We start from the raw sequence: 23,404 nt of genomic DNA, 5'->3' as shown, positions 1-23,404 counted from the left end.
CTGATCTATACATGAAGTCTACACAGGCCTGGTTGTAGACCTTCACTGTTACATGGAGTCTTTCCAGGCCTGGTTGTTAGACTTTCACTGTAAAATGAAGTATATCCAGGCCTGGTTGTAAGACCTTCACTGTTACATGAAGTCTATCCAGGCCTGGAGAAAGGTCTGTCTGTAGACCTTCACTGTAGGCCTGGCATCCTGAACAACAATGTCACTGCCTGAGGAATTCAAATGTGCATAATTTTGTCTTCCATCTTGTGCTCATTGTTTTTTTTTTGCTGCAACCAGCAGCTCTATAGGTCACTCTGTTGGTTGGTTGGTAGATTGGTTGGCTGGCCGGTTGGTTGGTTGGTTGGCTGGCTGGTCGGTTGGTCAACCAAGATTTCTCCAATCTCCAGCGGCCATAGATTTCACCCTAGGAGGTTGAAATTGGGCATGGCAATCAAGTGTGTGTGTGTGTGTGTGTGTTCATGTCAATTGAGTAAAAGAGGGCGTGGGAACGGAGAGGGAGTGGCCTATCGCAAAAAGGTTGCAGCTATTGCAAATTCATGCTTGTTTTTGTTGTTTTTGACTGAACGACTACATGTTTCCTGGGAAGGAAGAGGCTTCCACTGTGATGAGTCTCACTCCCCCATCTCTGTCTCATACTCACTCACTCCTCTGTCTCACTCCTTCATCTGTCTCATACTGACTCACTCCTCCATCTCTGTCTCATACTCACTCACTCCTCTGTCTCACTCCTTCATCTGTCTCATACTGACTCACTCCTCTGTCTCATACGGACTCACTCCTCCATCTCTGTCTCATACTGACTCACTCCTCTGTATCATACTGTATCTGGCAAGAAGTTACTGGAACATCTAAAATCTTCAGTGGGAACTATAGTATACGACCAGGACATGGGAACAAGCACCACAACGTCTCCATGGTAACCACAGTCCATACCAGTGTATTGTGATGTCATCAAGAGACTGAACAAGACAGTACATCTAACCTCCTATATAAGCTGTTCAGGCTTCAGAACTGTGACTATACTGTACGAGCTGGAAGCAGCTGGAGAGAGAGAGAGAGAGAGAGAGAGAGAGAGGGAGAGAGAGATAGAGATAGAGACAGGACAGAAAAGAAAGAAGAGAAGGGGAGGGGAGGGAGAGAGGGGAGGGAGGGAGAAAGAAAGAAAGAGAGAGAGACAGAGAGGAACAGGACAGAAAAGAAAGAAGAGAAGGTCTAGATCTCGTTGATTGTTCGTTCCGAGGGTCGGTAGTCGTCCTTGCCCCTGGGCGACGACAGGTAGAAGGACTGGGTCTTGCGTTTTAAGCGCGCCCTCTTGGTGGCCAGTGACAGGCTGTGCTTGCTGGAGGAGATGATGTCGTGGATGAACTTCTTGCAGTCCACACACACCTCCATGGAGGCCCAGTCCTCAGTCAGCTCAGGAGGAAGCTCTATCTCATCGTGAGACTTCAGCGAGCCGTGCTTCGACAGCCTGACGGAGAGACACGACACGAGGAACAAAATGCTTTAATCTTTTATCTAAACTACTGAAAGTGTAGCTAAAGCTGTACATGCCGCACTCCACTACAGAGTAATCTTGGCAGCCAACATCACTCGGCTATTAAACACAAACAGTCTAGGCAAACTATATATAAATAATGGTCTTACTTGGACATGGTCTTCTGAAGGCTCGGGCGCTGGTGTCCAGAGGAGGACCTTCCAGATTTAGTCCCGCCTGTGGCGCCCCCTGGTGGTTCCCTGGTGGGTGGCCCTGGCGCTGCTCCTCTCACAGTGGGGCTTGAGGGCCCCGCTACCTCCACGGACGGCGCTGGAGCTCCGGCCACAGAGTGGGACTTCCCCACGGCGGCCATGGCTGCTACCCGCTCCCTGGGCAGAGTGCTGCTGGAGCCGATGGAGTAGATGGGCAGGCTGGAGTAGGGCTTCGACGGCAGCCGCATCTGACAAGAGAGGACGCGAGAACGTGAGAACGTGAGGACGTGAGAACGTGAGAATGGCAGAACGTGGTTCCTCATGTTCCTGTTTCTAACGCTGCTGTGTGGATATGTATGAACTGTGCTGTGTGGATGTGTGTGAACTGTGCTGTGTGGATATGTATGAACTGTGCTGTTTGGATATGTATGAACTGTGCTGTTTGGATATGTATGAACTGTGCTGTGTGGATATGTATGAACTGTGCTGTGTGGATATGTATGAACTGTGCTGTGTGGATATGTATGAACTGTGCTGTGTGGATATGTATGAACTGTGCTGTTTGGATATGTATGAACTGTGCTGTTTGGATATGTATGAACTGTGCTGTGTGGATATGGATGAACTGTGCTGTTTGGATATGTATGAACTGTGCTGTTTGGATATGTGTGAACTGTGCTGTGTGGATATGTGTGAACTGTGCTGTGTGGATATGTATGAACTGTGCTGTTTGGATATGTGAACTGTGCTGTGTGGATGTGTGTGAACTGTGCTGTTTGGATGTGTGTGAACTGTGCTGTGTGGATGTGTGTGAACTGTGGTGTGTGAATGACTAACCTTTTTACAGCACTGTGAGCACACAGGCCTGCGAGGAAGACGACAGAGAGAGAGAGAGAGAGAGAGAGAGAGAGAGAGAGAGAGAGAGAGAGAGAGAGAGAGAGAGAGAGAGAGAGAGAGAGAAACATTATGTCAGACCGTTAGGGACTCTTCTGAATCAAAGGACACATCATATTTACTCTTAATCAACATTGTCTTACCTCTTGCAGAACTGGCAGGTGTACGACCACGTGAAGAAAGAAAACCGTTTGGTTCGACAACAGAAGCAAAGCTGTAATTTAAATGATATAAAAGAAAAAGATTAAAACAATGAAATACGTGTAAATCACAAATATCGCAAGTCAAGAGTCATATTCTGTCTCTTAAACAAAGGTTGACACTAGTGTTGTGTCCGAAGATACAATCTATCTGAGAGCTGAACTGAGAGCGCAACAACGGTGTACTGTTGAACTGAGAGCTGAAGCTAAACTCTGTGTTTGTGTGTGTCTCTGTGTGTCAAAGTCAAAGTCAAAGTCAAAGTCAGCTTTATTGTCACCTCTCGTAATGTGCAAGACATACAGAGAAAAAAAATTGCGTTTCCCCCTTCCCACGGTGTATATAAAAAACAAGATCTAATATAATATAAACATAAAGTAATAGTACTACACTATAAACATAAAGGGGCGGAGCTTCCTACAGGCGATAATTTTTAAATGTTTAAATTTTTTATATAAATATATTTTTTTTGCCCCAGTTTTGGCGCCCCCCTCTATATCGGCAACCATTATTTTTACATAAAAAAAATTCTAACATGAGCCAAATGAGCCAAAAATCGAAAACGGTCGGTCGGTCTGAGCCTCAGCTTTAGGTGTTCACAGTCAGAACATGCTAGAGCGCTGTGCATTGATGGGTATCGGTCAAGTGTTTATAGAATTGAGCGTCGAGGGCGGCTGGGTGGCGCAGCGGACATTGCGCTTGTCACAAACGCAAGATACACCGGGTTCGAATCCGGCTGTCGGCGTTGACTCCGGCTTGGGCCGGCTGTCATACTAACTCAATTGGCAGAGTTAGCGGGTGGGTAGTCGATGGGTGGTAATCTGGACGTTGTAAACAGCAACTCCTACAGGTCGGTTGGGGCGCCTGCACAGCAGAGACAGGAAAATGGCGGGGGCAGTGTGAGCCTCCTACACGTTACTCCTCGCCAAAATGAGAGTCCGCGCTGGCAGGTGAAAAGATGCGACTGGCTGCCTGCACATGTATCGGAGGGGACATGTGACAGGCTTCTATCCTCCCTACAATCGGCCAGTGGGGGGCACATGTGAGCAACGTTCAAGACAGGGGAGGGGAGAATTGGCACGGCTAAATTGGGATGGGAGAAACATTTAATAATTTGGAGAAAAAGTGGATAAAAAAAAAGAATTGAGCAACGAGGAAAGAAAGACTAATGTTAGAGAACTATGAAGAGACAAAAGCCATCCGGGTCGCAGTATAAAAAGAGAAGAAAAGAAGAAGAAGAGAAACGTGCCAAGGTAAAAGGTATGCAATTTTGTACAACTTCCAAGACATGCCACACCAAGAGCTGATGAAGCAAGCAGAGGCACTTGTACACACCTTAAACCATGGAGGGCAATCTGATTTGGATGAGAAGGAGCTGGCTCAGGAGTTGGAAAATGTACCTGACTTGCCATCAAAGAGCATGACAACTCTTGAGTTGTTGAAATTCATACACACAAAGCAGCTCACAGAAATATATCCCAACTTGTGTATTGCTCTGCGGATCAGTGCAACGCTACCAGTAACAGTAGCTTCAGCCGAGAGGAGTTTTTCCAAATTAAAACTCTTGAAAACATACCTGAGGTCAACCATGGCTCAAGAACGCCTCAGTGGTCTGGCTGTAATCAGTATTAACCATGAGGTTGGTGGTCAGATTTCATATGATGATGTGATTGATGACTTTGCAGCGAGGAAAGCCAGAAGGATTGCACTGTAAATGGAAACCAGTAGGAGCTACAGGCTAACCTTGAAGTGTGATGATAGGTAGTGGAATGTAAATAGTTCTTCAGACAAAGTGAATTTGTAATTTTTATTTATTTGTTTGTTTGTTTAGTTAGCATATTATATTTTGATTATATATGTGTAACATATTTTACAATACATAATTTTTTTTGAAAGCAAATTTGCACGTTATTTTATTGTTTGTTAATGTTATTATTATTATTGATTGTTAGCTAAGTTGTTTGTTTTAATTCTTTAGTGTGCACTTTACATTTCTTCTTAATTTTCTTTGAAAGCAAATTTGCACATTCTTTTATTGTTTGTTATTGTTATTATTATTATTATTGTGTGTTATTTGTTTTAATTCTTTAGTGTGCACTTTACATTTATTCTTAGCTCTTGTTCTTGCTTGTACAAAATAAAGGTGCAGTACGTTACTGTATAACTGTTAACCCTTTCACTGCCACACGACAGAGGGTTAACCCTTTACTATCACACAACCGACGGTCGTGAAAGGGTTAACCTTCTGTGTATTGTTGCAGTGAAAATGGTTAACCGTTTGGTAGCGCGGCAGTGAAAGGGTTAAGATGTTTTGATTTTGGTGGGGGGGGGGGGGGGGGCGCAGTGGTGAAGCTCGCCTAGGGCGGCAAATGTGCTAGGTCCGACCGACTATATACAATGTAGACAGTAGCTAAAAAAAGTGAATGTATGAGTGAATGTAAATATAGAGGTAAACTAGAACTTAGTGCAAAACTTTTAGCAGCAGTGGTATAGTAAGTATGAATGGGGGGCAGAGTAAGAGAGGAACTGTGCTTTTTGGATATTGTGTGTGTGTGTGTGTGTGTGTGTGTGTGTGTGTGTGTGTGTGTGTGTGTGTGTGTGTGTGTGTGTGTGTGTGTGTGTGTGTGTGTGTGTGTGTGTGTGTGTGTGTGTGTGGTCTCACCTTGCCCTTCTTCATAGCGTTGTAAACCTCTCTGTATTGCTGGTATTTCTCCAGCTCTGCCTTCACCAGAACCTGCCTGATGTGCATCACCTCCTCCACTGTCAGAGAGAGACACTCTACTGGGAAACAGAACTCCTCCTGTAGGGACACACACACATACAGTGAGTTACCATGACAACACCATATTGAACACATAATGGCGCTTGTTGTCATTCCACCCACCCACCCACCCTCCTCTGGGCCCGGGGGTACATTTGGCCTGTGTTCATCCTCAATGTTCAGTGTGCAGAGAGCAGAGAGCAGCAGTCACAGCCTCAAACAAGGGACTAAACACGTTTCGCAATCATGCCACAATAATGTGGAAAGCCCTACCCATAGCCGTAAAGGAATGTGAATCCCTACCAGAGCATGTGAGCGGCGCGGCGCGTGAGCGGCGCGGGGAGCGGAGCGGGTGGTTTTGAAGTGAGCAGCGGAGTGGGTTTTAAAATGGGTCGGCGCGACTTCCGGAGCAAGAGTTCTCCTCCGCTCCACTGATGTAATATACATGTAGTACAATGCCAAAGCAACAGGTGGCGATGTACAAACATGAAAGCCATTTTCAACCAATGAGAAGGGTGAACCGTCACTCACATCCTGCTAGACCAAAGTATATTCCGCCATTGTTGTTGATGTTAGCTTACATGCTAACGTGAATGGCAGCGACCATAGCATTGTGGCTAGGCTAGCTACCATCGCTTAGTAGAGCTAGTTGAATGGATATTACGTTATTTAACATTGCAGAATGGGTACAATTACAATACGGCTCAATACAAACAATTGTTAAGGGGCCCAGGGGGTGTAGACTGTTGTAGTTTGGTCAAATCAAGCTAATTTCATGCTCCAAAAAAAAAATCTGCTGAGCGAGCTGTGGAGCGATGTGGAGCGGGGATCGCTTGATTCATAAATGAAGGTGAGCGGTGAGCGACTTGGGGGCGGGGTCAACATGATCGATTAGCGGAGCGGAACAAGCCGTCTCGAGCGAAGAGCGGATTTCTCGCCCCGATCCGCTCACATGCTCTGATCCCTACCCTCCTTCAAAACCACTCTCAAAGAGCACCTACGGGTGGCTGCAATTAGAAACTGGCCCCTGTAAATGGCAAATGCTATTGTCTTAGAACAAACAAAAGGAAAATATGATTAACTCAATCTGCGCCAACCATGCATATATACGTGTTTGCTCGCCATGCGTTGAACGGCAATCACGTATATATATGTTATTAGATCGTTTGATATTTTTCCTTTGATCCCTGCGCTACAGACTCGCCAGAAGCGATCTGAATCACTTTGGCACAGCCACATACGAACTGCAATGTCGATCAAATATCACCAGATGGCAGTATCGTCTACCATTTGAACTCTGATGGGAAGGCAGCATTATTGTCATTGAATGCATCAAGGCTCGAGACTCGAGACGTCTCTCGAGACGTCTCTCTGTCTTCCTCCACGTCTCTCTGTCTTCCTCCACGTCTCTCTGTCTTCCTCCACGTCTCTCTGTCTTCCTCCACGTCTCTCTGTCTTCTTCCTCCACGTCTCTGTCTTCCTCCAGGTCTCTCTGTCTTCTTCCACGTCTCTCTGTCTTCCTCCAGGTCTCTCTGTCTTCCTCCACGTCTCTCTGTCTTCCTCCACGTCTCTCTGTCTTCCTCCAGGTCTCTCTGTCTTCTTCCTCCAGGTCTCTCTGTCTTCCTCCACGTCTCTCTGTCTTCCTCCACGTCTCTCTGTCTTCCTCCACGTCTCTCTGTCTTCCTCCACGTCTCTCTGTCTTCCTCCACGTCTCTCTGTCTTCCTCCAGGTCTCTCTGTCTTCCTCCACGTCTCTCTGTCTTCCTCCACGTCTCTCTGTCTTCTTCCTCCACGTCTCTCTGTCTTCCTCCACGTCTCTCTGTCTTCCTCCAGGTCTCTCTGTCTTCCTCCACGTCTCTCCGTCTTCCTCCAGGTCTCTCTGTCTTCCTCCACGTCTCTCCGTCTTCCTCCAGGTCTCTCTGTCTTCCTCCAGGTCTCTCTGTCTTCCTCCAGGTCTCTCTGTCTTCCTCCAGGTCTCTCTGTCTTCCTCCAGGTCTCTCTGTCTTCCTCCAGGTCTCTCTGTCTTCCTCCAGGTCTCTCTGTCTTCCTCCAGGTCTCTCTGTCTTCCTCCAGGTCTCTCTGTCTTCCTCCAGGTCTCTCTGTCTTCCTCCACGTCTCTCTGTCTTCCTCCAGGTCTCTCTGTCTTCCTCCACGTCTCTCTGTCTCTCTCCTTGTCTTCGTCCAACTGAAGCCTAATATCTCCCTTGATCTGAAGCCTGGTTTAGCCAGTTGTTAGTTGTTAGCCAGTGACACTTAGCTCTACCCTCACTCAATTTCAAAGAACAATTATACCGTGAGTTTCTCCTGGACCCCTGGTAACCCAGTGTTTAACCAGGGTCTTTTGGGTAGAAAGGAGTTGTGACTCACCAGAGACTTGGAGCTCTGTCTGCTGGGGACCAGGAACTGGCGGACGTTGGTGGGCGTCTCCTTCTCTATGGAGTGTCTCCTCTGCTGGGAGGTCTGTCGTCTCTCCGGCTGGGGGGTGGAGGAGATGGGAAGGAACATAGGAGGAGCTACAGTTGATAGAATGATAGGAGAGAGAGAGAGAGAGAGAGAGAGTTCAACGTTATTGAAGACTCGATTATATTCCTGTGACTCGACTGACAAGCCCTATTAATCATCCCTTCCGTATCTAGTGTCCTCCTCATCGGTTCTCCTCTGACCTCCCTGGAAGACATCTCCAGCTCCCGCTGCTTCAGCAGGACCAGGAACATTCTAGAGGATTCCACTTGTTTGACCTGTTGCCCTCTGGCAGACACTGCAGGTCTACTAGGCTGGATCACCAGATTAAACAGTGTCTACCGCTGAGGGCCGTAAGAACACTAAACACGCACGCACGCACGCACACACGCACGCACACACACACACGCACACACACACACACACACACACACACACGCACACACACACACACACCACGTGGACTGCCTGCTAGAGAACCCGACCGGCCTTAGTACAATAATTACATTCATTCATACTGTGTGCAATCGTTTTTTATTCTGCATTATTCTTGTGAACTCTTTTTTCATACCAGTGCAATCATCATATTTATTCGAAGATTTTATTTTTGTGCAACAAGATAGAAAAAAATACGTATTCAAGTGCAACCAAACTCTTAAATACTTAAATACTTTAGTACTTGTGTTGGATGTATGTATGTGATCAATGTGTTGTTGTTGACATCAATGTGTTGTTGTTCAGATCAATGTGTTGATCAATTCTTTGATCTCTAGTTTGTTTCTTTCTTTTAATCACACTGATCAGGAGTAGCAATCCCAATATCATTGTAGGAGGGAGGAGGAAAAAGAGATGGAAGAGGAGGAAGAGAAGGAGGAGGAAGAGGAAGAAGAGAAGGAGGAGGAGGAAGAGAAGCAGAAGGAAGTGAAGGAGGATGAAGATCAGGAAGATTAGGAGGATGAAGAGAAGGAAGAGAAGGAGTAAGAGAAGGGGGAGAAAGAGAAGGAAGAGAAGGAGGATGAAGAGAAGGATGAGGAAGAGAAGGAAGAGAAGGAGGAAGAGAAGGAAGAGAAGAACAAAAAGGAGGAGGAAGAGAAGGAAGAGAAGGAGGAAGAAGAGAAGGAGGAGGAAGAGAAGGAGGAGGAAGAGAAGGATGAAGAGAAGGAAGAGAAGGAGTAAGAGAAGGGGGAGAAAGAGAAGGATGAGTAAGAGAAGGAAGAGAAGGAGGAGGAAGAGAAGGACGAGAAGGACAAAAAGAGGAGGAAGAGAAGGAGGAGGAAGAGAAGGAAGAGAAGGAAGAGAAGGAAGAGAAGGAAGAGAAGGGGGAGGAAGAGAAGGAGAGGGAAGAGAAGGAAGAGGAAGAGAAGGGGGAGGAAGAGAAGGAGGAGGAATAGACGGAGGAGGAAGGGGAGGAAGAGAAGGAGGAGGAAGAGAAGGAAGAGAAGGAGGAAGAAGAGAAGGAGGAGGAAGAGAAGGAGGAGGAAGAGAAGGATGAAGAGAAGGAAGAGAAGGAGTAAGAGAAGGGTGAGAAAGAGAAGGATGAGTAAGAGAAGGAAGAGAAGGAGGAGGAAGAGAAGGACGAGAAGGACAAAAAGAGGAGGAAGAGAAGGAGGAGGAAGAGAAGGAAGAGAAGGAGTAGGAAGAGAAGGAAGAGAAGAGGGAGGAAGAGAAGGAGAGGGAAGAGAAGGAAGAGGAAGAGAAGGGGGAGGAAGAGAAGGAGGAGGAAGAGAAGGAGGAGGAAGAGACGGAGGAGGAAGAGGAGGAAGAGAAGGAGTAGGAAGAGAAGGAAGATAAGGAAGAAAAGGGGGAGGAAGAGAAGGAGTAGGAAGAGAAGGAAGATAAGGACGAAAATGGGGCGGAAGAGAAGGAGAGGGAAGAGAAGGAGGAGGAAGAGAAGGAGGAGGAAGAGAAGGAGTAGGAAGAGAAGGAAGATAAGGACGAAAATGGGGCGGAAGAGAAGGAGAGGGAAGAGAAGGAAGAGGAAGAGAAGGGGGAGGAAGAGACTGAGGAGGAAGAGACGGAGGAGGAAGGGGAGGAAGAGAAGGGGGAGGAAGAGAAGGAGGAGGAAGAGAAGGAAGATAAGGACGAACAGGGGGAGGAAGAAAAGGAGAGGGAAGAGAAGGAGGACGAAGAGAAGGGGGAGGAGGAGAAGGAGGTGTCTCTACTCACTCTTCTTCCCCAGGGCCATCTCAGGAGAAGTGTCGTCCATCAGGGATGTGGTCACGCTGGAGCTGCTGATGGACCTGCGGCCGATAGTGTCGTCCTGAACAGAAACAGCAGTCATTACTTCTTCATGGCTTTAGGTGTTGCACTGTTGTACTGTTCCTGTCATATAGCAACAACTTTATGTAAATAAAGTACTTATCGACCACAGAAAAAAGGTACATATTGTATGTTATGTTATAGTTAAGTGATATATTGACGTATTTACGGAAATCTACAATGTCTATGTATTACAATAAGTACATATATTACATATTACATATTGTTTTACTTTAAGTTCCCTTGCATGGGAGGCAAGTGCCTTTACCTCAAGACTACCAAGACACACTAACCCTAACAAATCATCGTCATAGTATTGGGTTTGTATCAGGGTGGGTGGGTGGTATTAGTCTAGTGGGGAGAGAACTCGCCCACAACCACAATCATTGTTGGTTCGATTCCCGGTCACAGAAATTTGCTTTGGACTTTTGCCGATACGAAAAGTAAATATATTACTTATACAAATATATTACTTATGGCTATACTAACATAATGTACATTATGTACCTTTTTTCCTGTGGTCGATAAGTACTTTATTCATGTTTTCTGATGATGCCGTGTTGTCTATGTACAGTAAGATTAGCCCTGTATTGCATTGTGCTTTAGCTCTATCTGTGATACCATTTCCATTATCCTAACACACACACACACGCACGCACACACACACACACACACACACACACACACACACACGCACGCACGTCATCCCCTCTAGCCACGCACGCACGCACGCACGCACGCACGCACGCACGCACGCACACACACACACACACACACACACACACACACACACACACACACACACACGTCATCCCCTCTAGCCACACACACACGCACGCACGCACGCACGCACGCACGCACGCACGCACGCACACACACACACACACACACACACACACACACACACACACACACACACACACACACACACACACACACACACACACACACACACACACACACACACACACACACACACACACACACACACACACACACACACACACACACACACACACACACACACACACACACACACACACACACACACACAGACTGAATAACACACACTCACATCGGAGTCAGAGCTGTCCAGTAGTTCAGCCAGGCTGGGGGCCTTCAGGAGTCTCTTCCTCGGAGGAGCGGACTGGGACCCCGAGGCCCCGTAGCTGGAGGGGCCTGAGCCGTTGGCCAGGGAGCGAGTGCTGGACGTCCTCCTGGACATGTTGGGACTATAGTCATCTGCATAGAGCCACACAGGAGAGGACCAATCAGACGCAAGTGGGAAAACACCTGAGATGAATCTGAAATGTTGAGTTAGGTTGGGTTGGGTTGTGTTGAGTTAAGTTGAGTTAAGTTAGGTTGGGTTGTTAGGAGTTGTGTTGAGTTAAGTTAGGTTGGGTTGTTAGGAGTTGTGTTGAGTTAAGTTAGGTTGGGTTGTTAGGAGTTGTGTTGAGTTAAGTTAGGTTGGGTTGTTAGGAGTTGTGTTGAGTTAAGTTAGGTTGGGTTGTTAGGAGTTGTGTTGAGTTAAGTTAGGTTGGGTTGTTAGGAGTTGTGTTGAGTTAAGTTAGGTTGGGTTGTTAGGAGTTGTGTTGAGTTAAGTTAGGTTGGGTTGTTAGGAGTTGTGTTGAGTTAAGTTAGGTTGGGTTGTTAGGAGTTGTGTTGAGTTAAGTTAGGTTGAGTTGTTAGGAGTTGTGTTGAGTTAAGTTAGGTTGGGTTGTTAGGAGTTGTGTTGAGTTAAGTTGAGTTGAGTTAAGTTAGGTTGGGTTGTTAGGAGTTGTGTTGAGTTAAGTTGAGTTAAGTTAGGTTGGGTTGTTAGGAGTTGTGTTGAGGTAAGTTGAGTTAAGTCAGGTTGGGTTGTTAGGAGTTGTGTTGAGTTAAGTTGAGTTAAGTTAGGTTGGGTTGTTAGGAGTTGTGTTGAGCTGAGCTGAGTTGGATTGTGTTAAGTTAAGTTGAGTTGTGTTGAGTTAGGTTAAGTTGAGTTGTGTTGAGTTTAATTGTGTTAAGTTGGATTGTGTTGTGTTAAGTTGTGTTGTGGTGAATTAAGTTGTGTTGAGTTAAGTTGAGTTATATTTCGTATTGCATCGCGTCCCGCTCTGAGCCTTACGAGATACTCCTATCTCCTGTGATACCTAATGTATCTCCCACGAACAAAAACACATGCACCCCACCTGTATGGGGCCCCGCCCCTTATGGTGGTACCGCCCATATAACCATGACCCTGGTCATGAAACACCCTTCCTCTATTTTCGTCCCAGCGTATTGGATGCGTGCACCATACGAGCTAGCGGAATGAAAAGATTAAGGAAGATTAATAATGTTGGAAGCTTACCGGAGGTTGCTGGCCCCTGGCATCTTCGACGCATGTTTTCGGCGACACGACGGGCCTGTGATGTTCCTCGTTTGATGACTGCACATCGAGGTTCAGCTGTACAAGGCTGGCTGTCGGGCCAGCTTGTACTCAGGTAGGCCCTGTGTCTTCAGGCATGGGTATTAGTGTTAGTAATGCTGGTTTGTGTTGTTAACACAACCTTGTTGTGTGTTGGCGCCAGGGGCAAGATGGTTTGGTGAACGTTCTCTGCAGGGAACGGTTTCCAAGCTGTCTTGGGCGTGCTGCTAAAACATCTAAAGCTATGCTAACATGCTATCGCTACTGCCGCATGCTATCACTACTGCTAATTGCTATGCTGTTTTAATGTCTCCGCCGTGAGATGTTGTCACTCTCCCGCCTCTTGCCCGGTTCATCAATGAAGGTCAGTCGGTAGCTGTTGTGGGGTTTTGAGTTCTATTTACCTTTTTCGGGTAAATGGGTTGACAACGGGGTAGGTCGTGGCTAGGTTCTAGCCAGGTATTACCTTGTGTTCCGGCGGGGTTTGTTGAACGGTGTTCCCATCTGGGTTGGCGTCGGGTAGTGGGGCTATGGGTCCAGCCGACATGGTAAACATGTTGCGTGTCTGTGCACAGGCAATTGTTGTCTTGGGTTCCACATTGCCTGGCGTTAGGCTGCAGTAGTGTAAGGGCAGGGCCGCTTGGGAGAAATGTGAGGCCCTGTGCGTTTTTAGACGCGAGGCCCCCCATCTCCTGGGGCGGCCCTGTGTAGGGGGCTATTGTTTCATTTTGTCACTCTGCTATGAGAAGGTCTGTCTTGCTACAGCTTTCTCTCCTCTCAAACCATTCATACTGACGGTCAATCGGTATACTGGGGGAGTAGTGCGGGGGGGGGGCTTTGTTTACCTTTTTTGGTAAATGGGCTAAACTAGGGCTGGTGTTCTGTTGTGAATATTTTGAATGAAGACGGGTCTGGTCCGTCTCCCCTTAAACTTTGTGTGTATGGGTTTGCTCATTCTACAGTTTTTGTGGTTTAGCTCTTTTATTCATTTAACCTTTTCATGGTCCACACCACAGTGGAGGGTGCTGTTTGCAATCACCACTGGTGCTCCATGTTAACGTCAGTCCTTTGTTTTTGATATATTGAAACAATGCCCCGCCCGGCCGACACCATGGGTCGGCCTGGCGAGTGGCTGGTGGGCTGTTAAGGCTTGTACCGCCACGGTATGGAATTGGCAACGATTAGAACTGTGTTCGAATTGGTGTTTTTTCTATTAAAGAAATGGTGTCTGGTGGGGGGCCTTGAGGGCCGGCCGACGTCGACACATCGCGCAAGGTTGTTGACGTTATTAGCTTTGACCCAGCCGCAAGCTATAACCGCTCAGGGTTCCCCTCTCCGCAGGGGATTTTGGTCTTCTGCTGGAGCGCGGGCGGTATTGTCCTAGGCCCTACACCGCCTCACACCGCGCAGCCAGAAGAAGAGAGAGCACGGCCTCGTCAGCGGCGATGACGGGGCCCTCAACAGGCGGCCATGTTTCCCCCGCCAGTGGTGCCCTGGTTGGAGAATCGACAGGGTATCGCGAGGCCGACAGTCTTGGCGGCCGAGGGATCGGCCATTTTGGGTGATTTCGGTGTTGGTAAACCACTCCGTCGTCATTTTGCCGCGAGCAGCCCGCTCCCCGCTCAGTCCGCTTTCTGTTACCCTCAGAAGCGGGGCTCTGGGTGTGTTCCTTTGGCTGCGGGCCGCGAACCTTCTTGAAGCGTATGCGGCCCCATTCTTCGCTTCTCATGGAGACAGGGGCTGACACCCAGTTGATGGCTGAGCCTGGGTCTGTCCGTGAGAATGTTGTGCTGTCAAGCGGCTCCCACACCTTGAACTGTGTTGGTTGAGCCTGGTGTTACGTCTGTCAACTTAAGTGTTGTCAGCAGGGGGGCTCGAAACCTTTTGAGGCACACAGTGCGGGCTTCCCCGGCCTCGCCTTCGCCAGGCCAGGTATCATGTTGGTGCTCCCACTCCTGGAATATTGGCAAGTGGTCGCAGCTCACATGGTTTGGGGTGGTAGTGATATCACTGCAGGGCTACGGTGTGTAGGAACCCATGGGGGCCTTACACCTTGCATGTCCGGCTGCAGAACAACTCCTTCAGCATGTTCTGGAGGGGTGTTCAGTGGGGGGGCTTTTTTGATCGGAAGCCCCCCGTATCAGACAGGCCCTTTTCTGTCGGGGTTCCCCCTTGGGTGCGATTGCCTCGTGGGTGGTGTCAGGGTCAGGTGTTCCGACGCGGAACGCGCTCCTCGCACGATTCCAGGGTTGTCTTCGCACAGCGGGGGGGACCGGGCCAACTATCTACAGTTCCTGGCGGACCTGCGCCACGTGACGGCGGGTGCGTTGGGAGTGTCGTCACATATGACTACGGCAGTACCATATGTCGAGGTAGATGGAGAGAATGGTGAGGCGGGGACTTGTGTTTACACAACCCCACCCGTTTTCAGGTTTGGTACAGACCCTGTTGTCGGGGGCTCCAGCAGGGACAGCTCTGGTCGACGAGATCCAATCTCTGTGGACGAAGCAAGCCATCGTCGTGGCGTTCTCCTCCCGGTGTTCTCTGCCCGAGAAGTCGGGAGGGAGGGGTGTAAGACCCAGGCTGGACCTGTCCCATGGGAAGGTTCAGCATTTTTTGGATCGTCTCCTACCTGTTGAACACTGTCAGGTGGGGGTCTGGTTCTCCTCCATAGACCTGTAGGATGCGTATGCGCATCCCCGATCTTCCATCCTAGGGCTTACCTACGCTTCCTTTGCAGGGTTAGCGTATGAGTACCAGAGGCTGCCGTTCGGTTTTCTCTGGCTCCCCGCATCTTCACCAAGTGCGTGGAGGCCGCACTGGGGCCTCTGCGTCATCCGGGGTTACGGAGTGTTCTGCCCTGATGACGTTCTGGTCCTTCGCGGTCAAGGTGGATCGTCAGGTCTCGTACCAGGCAGGTCTCTACCAGCCTGGGGTTGCTGTAGACTGGATGTAGAGTATTCCTCTTCCCAGTCAACGGTTGGAGGGCTATGGGCATCCATCTCAGAGCGTGTTGTCAACACGCTCGGGAGGTTCCGTCCTAGGACGGTTACGGCGCTGTCTCACGTCGCGTTTTCACCGACGCCTCCCTCGCTGGTGATGCGTCGGGCCAACGCAGTAGGGGGCAGCTGGCAAACCATGCTGCCCGGTCTGCGCTACGTTCAATGTGTTGGTGTTGAAAGCGGTCCTTCTGGTCCACAAATGGTGTTGATCAGGACGGACGATACGACGTCAGTGTCGTGTATCGACAGACAGGGAGGAGTACGCTCCCCCTGTCTGCACCAGGCGGCGGGCGGCTGGCTATGGGCGTCCTCCATCTGCGCGGCCTAAGGGCTCCCCACATCCCCGGCAGGGAGAATGTGGGTGCAGGTGTACTGTCGCGGGGCGGCCCTCATCCTGACGGGTGAGGATTGCGTCTGGACATGGCCAGGCAGGTCTGGGACCGATGCCGTGCCGCCAGGGATTCTTCCCCATACATCTGTTAGGTCAGTTGTTGGGACGGGTACGTTGAGGGGCGCAGGTTCTTGATCCTGATGGTGTTACCATCTGGAATGCGCATGCTCCCTCCACTGTCGCGCTTACGCGGGCAGATGACGTATGTTCCAAGTGTGGTGTAAGGCGGGGGGCCAGGACTCAGTCTCCTGCCCCCTGGTTGCTGTCCTTAGTTACCTCCAGTCTCTCCTTGATAGACTGTCGGCTTCGACGGTGAGGGTATATGCAGCAGCTATATCCTCCTATCATGAGGGGTTTGAGGGGATGTCTTGTTCAGCCACCCTCTTGTGAAGCGTTTCCTGCTTGGCGCTCGACGCGTTAAGCCGGTGCAACGCTCCTTGGCTCCGACTTGGGATCTTCAATTGGTCCTCGGTCGGTTGTCCTTGGCCCCGTTTGAGCCGCTCGAGCGGGCGCCGTTGGGACAGCTGTCCTTCAGGACCGCGTTCCTTCTGGCTGTCACTTCCGCTAAACGCGTAGGTGAGCTCTGTGCTCTCTCGGTACATCCAGAGTGCCTGTCTTTTCGGACCGATTGCGGTGTCACTCTGCGACCTAATCCTGCTTTCGTGCCTAAGAATATCGGAGTTCCTTCCGCTCCCGGGATATTGTGGTTCAGGCGTTTCGTCCTCCTCCTCACACTGGTGAGTTAGATGCGGGCCTTCACCTGTCATGTCCAGTCCGTGCTTGGGGATTTACCTCAGCCGTACTCAGGATTTCAGGGTTACCGACCAGCTTTTTGTCTGTTACGGTGGGGCTCGTGCTGGTAAGGCACTGTCGGAGCAGCGCCTGTCCCATTGGTTGTGCGAGGGTGTTACCCTCTGCTACACGCTGGCTGGGCAGGATCCCCCTGGGGGCGTCAGGGCGCACTCCACTCGTGGGGTGGCTGCCTCTGCCGCTCTCCTGGGTGGGGCCTCGGTGGAGGCCATCTGTGCTGCAGCTTCATGGTCCTCCCCGGGCTCCTTTGTAAGGTTTTTCCTCATGGACATGACCGGGGGTTCTGTCTCCCAGGCGGTTCTGGGGTCTGGGTCCTTTGGTCGGGTAGCAGGAGTGTATGGGTATGGGCCGCAGTGTGTTGAGTCACACGTGGTTCCGCCTGTACGGTGTGTTCAAGGGGTTCTGGCTCCCTCTTGTTCGCATTCAGGTGGAGTTGACTGCGCCCCCCCTTCGTTAGGAAGGATGGGGTGACAGGGCTCCCCGCACCCCTTGATGTGGGCTTACGGGTCCTCAGGGGGTACATCTGTCGGGTCTCGCGCCCGCTCTTCCCCATTATCTCGTAAGGCTCAGAGCGGGACGCGATGCAATACGAAATATAACGATAGGTTATGTAGATAACCTAGTTATATTAGTATTGGCTAAGCGTCCCGCTCTGCGCGCCCTGAGTTCCCTCTTGAGGGATCTTTTCCTGGGACGGGTTTTGGCGAGGAAGGGTGTTTCATGACCAGGGTCATGGTTATATGGGCGGTACCACCATAAGGGGCGGGGCCCCATACAGGTGGGGTGCATGTGTTTTTGTTCGTGGGAGATACATTAGGTATCACAGGAGATAGGAGTATCTCGTAAGGCTCAGAGCGGGACGCTTAGCCAATACTAATATAACTAGGTTATCTACATAACCTATCGTTAAGTTGAGTTAAGCTGGGTTGAGTTGAGTTAAGTTAAGTTGTGTTGTTAGGAGTTGAGTTGAGTTAAGTTAGGTTGGGTTGTTAGGAGTTGTGTTGAGTTAAGTTAGGTTGGGTTGTTAGGAGTTGTGTTGAGTTAAGTTAGGTTGGGTTGTTAGGAGTTGTGTTGAGTTAAGTTAGGTTGGGTTGTTAGGAGTTGTGTTGAGTTAAGTTAGGTTGGGTTGTTAGGAGTTGTGTTGAGTTAAGTTAGGTTGGGTTGTTAGGAGTTGTGTTGAGTTAAGTTAGGTTGGGTTGTTAGGAGTTGTGTTGAGTTAAGTTGAGTTAAGTTAGGTTGGGTTGTTAGGAGTTGTGTTGAGTTAAGTTAGGTTGGGTTGTTAGGAGTTGTGTTGAGTTAAGTTAGGTTGGGTTGTTAGGAGTTGTGTTGAGTTAAGTTAGGTTGGGTTGTTAGGAGTTGTGTTGAGTTAAGTTAGGTTGGGTTGTTAGGAGTTGTGTTGAGTTAAGTTGAGTTAAGTTAGGTTGGGTTGTTAGGAGTTGTGTTGAGTTAAGTTGAGTTAAGTCAGGTTGGGTTGTTAGGAGTTGTGTTGAGGTAAGTTGAGTTAAGTTAGGTTGGGTTGTTAGGAGTTGTGTTGAGTTAAGTTGAGTTAAGTTAGGTTGGGTTGTTAGGAGTTGTGTTGAGTTAAGTTGAGTTAAGTCAGGTTGGGTTGTTAGGAGTTGTGTTGAGTTAAGTTAGGTTGGGTTGTTAGGAGTTGTGTTGAGCTGAGCTGAGTTGGATTGTGTTAAGTTAAGTTGAGTTGTGTTGAGTTAGGTTAAGTTGAGTTGTGTTGAGTTTAATTGTGTTAAGTTGGATTGTGTTGTGTTAAGTTGTGTTGTGGTGAATTAAGTTGTGTTGAGTTAAGTTGAGTTAAGTTGAGTTAAGCTGGGTTGAGTTGAGTTAAGTTAAGTTGTGTTGTGTTGAGTTAAGCTGGGTTGAGTTGAGTTAAGTTAAGTTGTGTTGTGTTGAGTTAAGTTGAGTTGTGTCAAGTTTAGTTGAGTTGAGCTGGGTTGTGTTGAGTTGAGTTAAGTTGTGTTGAGCTGGGTTGTGTTGAGTTGAGTTAAGTTGAGTTGAGTTAAGTTGTGTTGAGCTGGGTTGTGTTGAGTTGAGTTAAGTTGAGTTGAGTTAAGTTGTGTTGAGCTGGGTTGTGTTGAGTTGAGTTAAGTTGAGTTGAGTTGTGTTGAGTTGAGTTAAGTTGTGTTGAGCTGGGTTGTGTTGAGTTGAGTTAAGTTGAGTTGAGTTAAGTTGTGTTGAGCTGGGTTGTGTTGAGTTGAGTTAAGTTGTGTTGAGCTGGGTTGTGTTGAGTTGAGTTAAGTTGAGTTGAGTTAAGTTGTGTTGAGCTGGGTTGTGTTGAGTTGAGTTAAGTTGAGTTGAGTTGTGTTGAGTTGAGTTGTGTTGAGTGAAGTTGAGTTGAGCTGGGTTGAGTGAAGTTGAGTTGTGTTGAGTTAAGTTGTGTTGAGTTAAGTTAAGTTGAGTTGAGTTAAGTTGGAGTTGTGTTAAGTTGTGTTGAGCTGGGTTGTGTTGAGTTGAGTTAAGTTGAGTTGAGTTGTGTTGAGTTGGAGTTGTGTTAAGTTGAGTTGAGTTGTGTTGAGTTGAGTTGAGTGAAGTTGAGTTGAGCTGGGTTGAGTGAAGTTGAGTTGTGTTGAGTTAAGTTAAGTTGAGTTGAGTTAAGTTGGAGTTGTGTTAAGTTAAGTTGAGTTGAGTTAAGTTGTGTTGAGTTAAGTTGAGTGAAGCTGGGTAATGGAGGAGGGAGTGAAAGGCCAGGCTGGTGTTACACACAGAGCACGGTGCCTCTTTGATGGTATAGATAGAGCTTCCTACTCATGACATCATGACACTTTATCAGTATCCAGTATCCACATCCACCCTATCACTAACACTGCTGTTTAACAACATATCCAGTATACACATCCACCCTATCACTAACACTGCTGTTTAACAACATATCCAGTATCCACATCCACCCTATCACTAACACTGCTGTTTAACAACGTATCCAGTATCAACATCCACCCTATCACTAACACTTCTGTTTAACAACGTATCCAGTATCCACATCCACCCTATCACTAACACTGCTGTTTAACAACGTATCCAGTATCAACATCCACCCTATCACTAACACTGCTGTTTAACAACGTATCCAGTATCCACATCCACCCTATCACTAACACTGCTGTTTAACAACATATCCAGTATACACATCCACCCTATCACTAACACTTCTGTTTAACAACATATCCAGTATACACATCCACCCTATCACTAACACTTCTGTTTAACAACATATCCAGTATACACATCCACCCTATCACTAACACTGCTGTTTAACAACATATCCAGTATCCACCACATCTATCACTAACACTGCTGTGACAAGGTCATCTTGTAGCACAACGTTGACACCTACTAGGCTAAAGGCTGAAGACTGCATCTTGTTAAACTCATTGCCCTGATTGATTCCACTTGCTAATTGCAGAGATCTAGCGATGTTTAAAACTGTGTTGCAAGAGATAGCGAGGTGCCAAAAGGAACTGGGGGGGGGGGGAGGGGAGGAGAGAGAGGGGGAGAGGAGAAAAGAGGAGAGGAGGGAAGTGGAGATGAGGAGGGGAGAGGAGAGGAGAGAGGGGGAGAAGAGATAAGGGAAGGGGAGACGAGGAGGGGAGAGGAGCTGGACGCAGTAGAAAATCAGCTGCAGAGATCTGTGCCTCCGAAAACCCTGACAGATTCTCTCTCTCTTTCCACCCTAACCTCTTTCCCTTTCTCCCCTCTCTCCCTCCCTCTCCCCATCCTCCTCTCTCTCCTTATCACTTTCGCTCCTCTATCTCTCCCTCCCTCTCTCTCTCTATGAGCGTATGAGGTCATGTGTTTGGAAAGAGCTCTTCTCGTGAGCTCTACACAGGATCTTGTATTTCCACCACTGGGCTGGAATTAACCGTCTTTTTGTCTTCTCAAATTCCAGTTTCTCTCTCTCTTTCTCTCTCTCTCTCTCTCTCTCTCTCTCTCTCTCCCCCCCCTCTCTCTAATACTAAACCAGGACACACCAAGCAATCTATAGTCCTCCTCAGTCTTAGCAGAAAGCCTGTTACAGTCTTGACTGCGTGACGGCAGTCATTTTGCACACATATTTTGCACATTTGATCTACCTTGCACTTGATCTACCTTGCACTTGATCTACCTTGCACTTGATCTACCTTGCACTTGATCTACCGTGCACTTAAAGTTCCTTGCACGGCTTACAACTCAATGTATTCAATGTATTCAAACTATTCTTCCCCCCCTTGCAAGAGATATTAGTGTAAAGCCAGGCAGCGGGACAGACAGGGCCGTTAGGAACAAGAGGCCTGTCATACGTTACCTGCACCCACACGGAACAGATCCTGAGGCACACTGCGACTTACACCAGGACCTAGAAGGGGACAGCTCCTTCAATATGGTAACTGAACTGATCCTGGGACAAAGCTAAACCTCTCTGATAACGTCTGCTGTTGTGCTCCAGCGCTCCACACTCGCTGTACACAGGATATCTGCCCATATATATCTCTCCCTATGTGGGAACTCCACATCTCACTGACTGTGCGTGAGCTCAGACCACAATCCATCATGGGAGGTAACACACGCACGCACACAGACAGACACACAGACACACACACACACACTATCTGACAGCGTGAATGAGTAAGCGCGGGGTGATACAGGCTGTGTTGGGATGAGATACTGACTCCAGCAGGAGGGGACGCTGAGCAGCACTATCCCGCCTTTACCGGCTCCCTTTGACCAGCGCTGAACCACCAACACCGGCGCTCGTTATCTGAGACCGTGGTGTTTTCTGTGGGAGTGGAGCATCATGCAGAGAGCTCCTGTCTGCACACCGGTCCATGTGCGCCTGTGATTAAATTCTGCAAAGTCATTCAGCTACATGAAAGGGCCTTTTGTATGAGGAGGAGAGGGGGGGCTGTCGGCTGAGCTGTGTGTCTGTTGCTTTTCCTTCCTCAATAAGTCGGTTAGCTGCACACACACACTACTGCAAAGTGCCTTTCTTCCAGTCACGGCTGTACGTTTGACAGATGACGCTCTCAGCAAAAGGTGAGAAATCCTCTAGATTTCTTTTAGGACCAGAAACAGCGTCCAGGAACAATCTTTTTCTTTTCTCTCAGTGGTTGCATAAGGTGAGAGAGAATTGTGTCGCCCTGCTTGAGCCATTCTCTCAATCAATGCAACAGTGTTGAGTAAAACACGACAACAATTCGTCATTCAGTAGCAGCAAAACCAAATCCCCCTGAAAACAAGGGTTTCCAGTGAGCCTCGCTGAAGCACTCAGGCAGGGATCATGCAACCCTGTAACGCCCCCTTCAGCGCTCAGGACACTGAGTACCAAGAAGAAGAGAGAAGAAAAGGCCTCTGACATCACCATGAACTCCCAGGTCCATCTTACTTCCTTCAAACACGTGAGAAAATGAGCTCGTTTGAAGGATCTTTCAAAACAAGTGATTATCATGTTTAAACAAAAGGGAGTGATTTCAAGATGTCCTCACTTTCAGTTTCAAGCTGAGTTGACTTGGAGTGTCAGTAGTATTCTCTCTCAATTTCAGGAATAGAGACATTATAAATGTTTTTAAACTTTTTGTATTGGTACATAGCCGCACAATATGATTATGATTATTATCATAGTGTTTAAAGCAATAACTGCATAATACATTTGGACAGTGGTGTCAGCAAGTGTCATCCATCAGTTAGTTATTGATATCTGCCAGGCCACACCCCCTGCTGTGATTGATACCCCCCCCTGCTATGATTGATACCCCCCCCTGCTGTGATGTATATCGGCCACTGCCAGACCACACACCCCTGCTGTGATTGACATCCTTCCTCGTGGCCTGGCCAGTGGCCGGCATCATTGTGTCTCATGATGGATCCCAGCCAACCACCAACAACCACTGAAGCATGAAATGAGATGTGCGTACATGTGTATGTGCACGTGCTGGCAGATGAGCGGGTGACCAACCACAATAAAGAAGTAAAACAAACGGACAGGAAGCCAGGTAAGAGGAGAGGAGTCTTTACCTGACGCGTCAAAACTGAAAGACATGCTAAGTGGCCGAAATACTGCAAAGAGAAACAGCATGGCATTGGAGAGTTATTAGGCAATAAACAGGTCAGAGGATATTGTTATGTGCCTCTATCTCTCTATCTATCTATCTATCTATCTATCTATCTATCTATCTATCGATATCTATCTATCTATCTATCTATCTATCTATCTCTCTCTCTCTCTCTATCTCTCTCTCCTCTCTCTCTCTCTCTCTCTCTCTCTCTCTCTCTCTCTCTCTCTCTCTCTCCTCTCTCTCTCTCTCTCTCTCTCTCTCTCTCTCTCTCTCTCTCTCTCTCTCTCTCTCTCTCTCTCTCTCTCTCTCTCTCTCTCTCTCTCTCTCTCTCTCTCTCTCTCTCTCTCTCCTCTCTCTCTCCTCTCTCTCTCTCTCTCTCTCTCTCTCTCTCTCTATCTATCTATCTATCTATCTATCTATCTATCTATCTATCTATCTATCTATCTATCTATCTATATCTATCTATACTATCTATCTAGTCCATGGTCCAGGCACATGTAAG

The 23,404-nt window shown here is 48.2% G+C and overlaps 1 protein-coding gene across 1 annotated transcript in view; it reads right to left on the bottom strand.

Annotated features, from left to right (window-relative positions):
• Nucleotides 1–1,224: 1,224 nt before the first annotated feature.
• LOC311246414 (protein spire homolog 1-like) overlaps nucleotides 1,225–23,404 on the bottom strand; it is a gene marked incomplete at both ends in the record, with an annotated part of 110,340 nt that continues 88,160 nt past the window's right edge. Inside the window, 9 exons of the mRNA XM_084336571.1 lie at nucleotides 1,225–1,480; nucleotides 1,657–1,946; nucleotides 2,536–2,563; nucleotides 2,736–2,806; nucleotides 5,453–5,590; nucleotides 7,918–8,063; nucleotides 10,177–10,270; nucleotides 11,345–11,511; nucleotides 21,156–21,206. Coding sequence (XP_084192697.1) covers nucleotides 1,225–1,480; nucleotides 1,657–1,946; nucleotides 2,536–2,563; nucleotides 2,736–2,806; nucleotides 5,453–5,590; nucleotides 7,918–8,063; nucleotides 10,177–10,270; nucleotides 11,345–11,511; nucleotides 21,156–21,206 — 1,241 coding nt within the window. The remainder of the gene's footprint in view (nucleotides 1,481–1,656; nucleotides 1,947–2,535; nucleotides 2,564–2,735; nucleotides 2,807–5,452; nucleotides 5,591–7,917; nucleotides 8,064–10,176; nucleotides 10,271–11,344; nucleotides 11,512–21,155; nucleotides 21,207–23,404) is intronic.

Source organism: Notolepis coatsorum (assembly GCF_963971535.1).
Source record: "Notolepis coatsorum genome assembly, chromosome: 19".
NCBI classification, from domain to species: domain Eukaryota; kingdom Metazoa; phylum Chordata; class Actinopteri; order Aulopiformes; family Paralepididae; genus Notolepis; species Notolepis coatsorum.
Note: the sequence above shows the minus strand (reverse complement) of the source record. Positions and strands in the feature narration are given on the sequence as shown.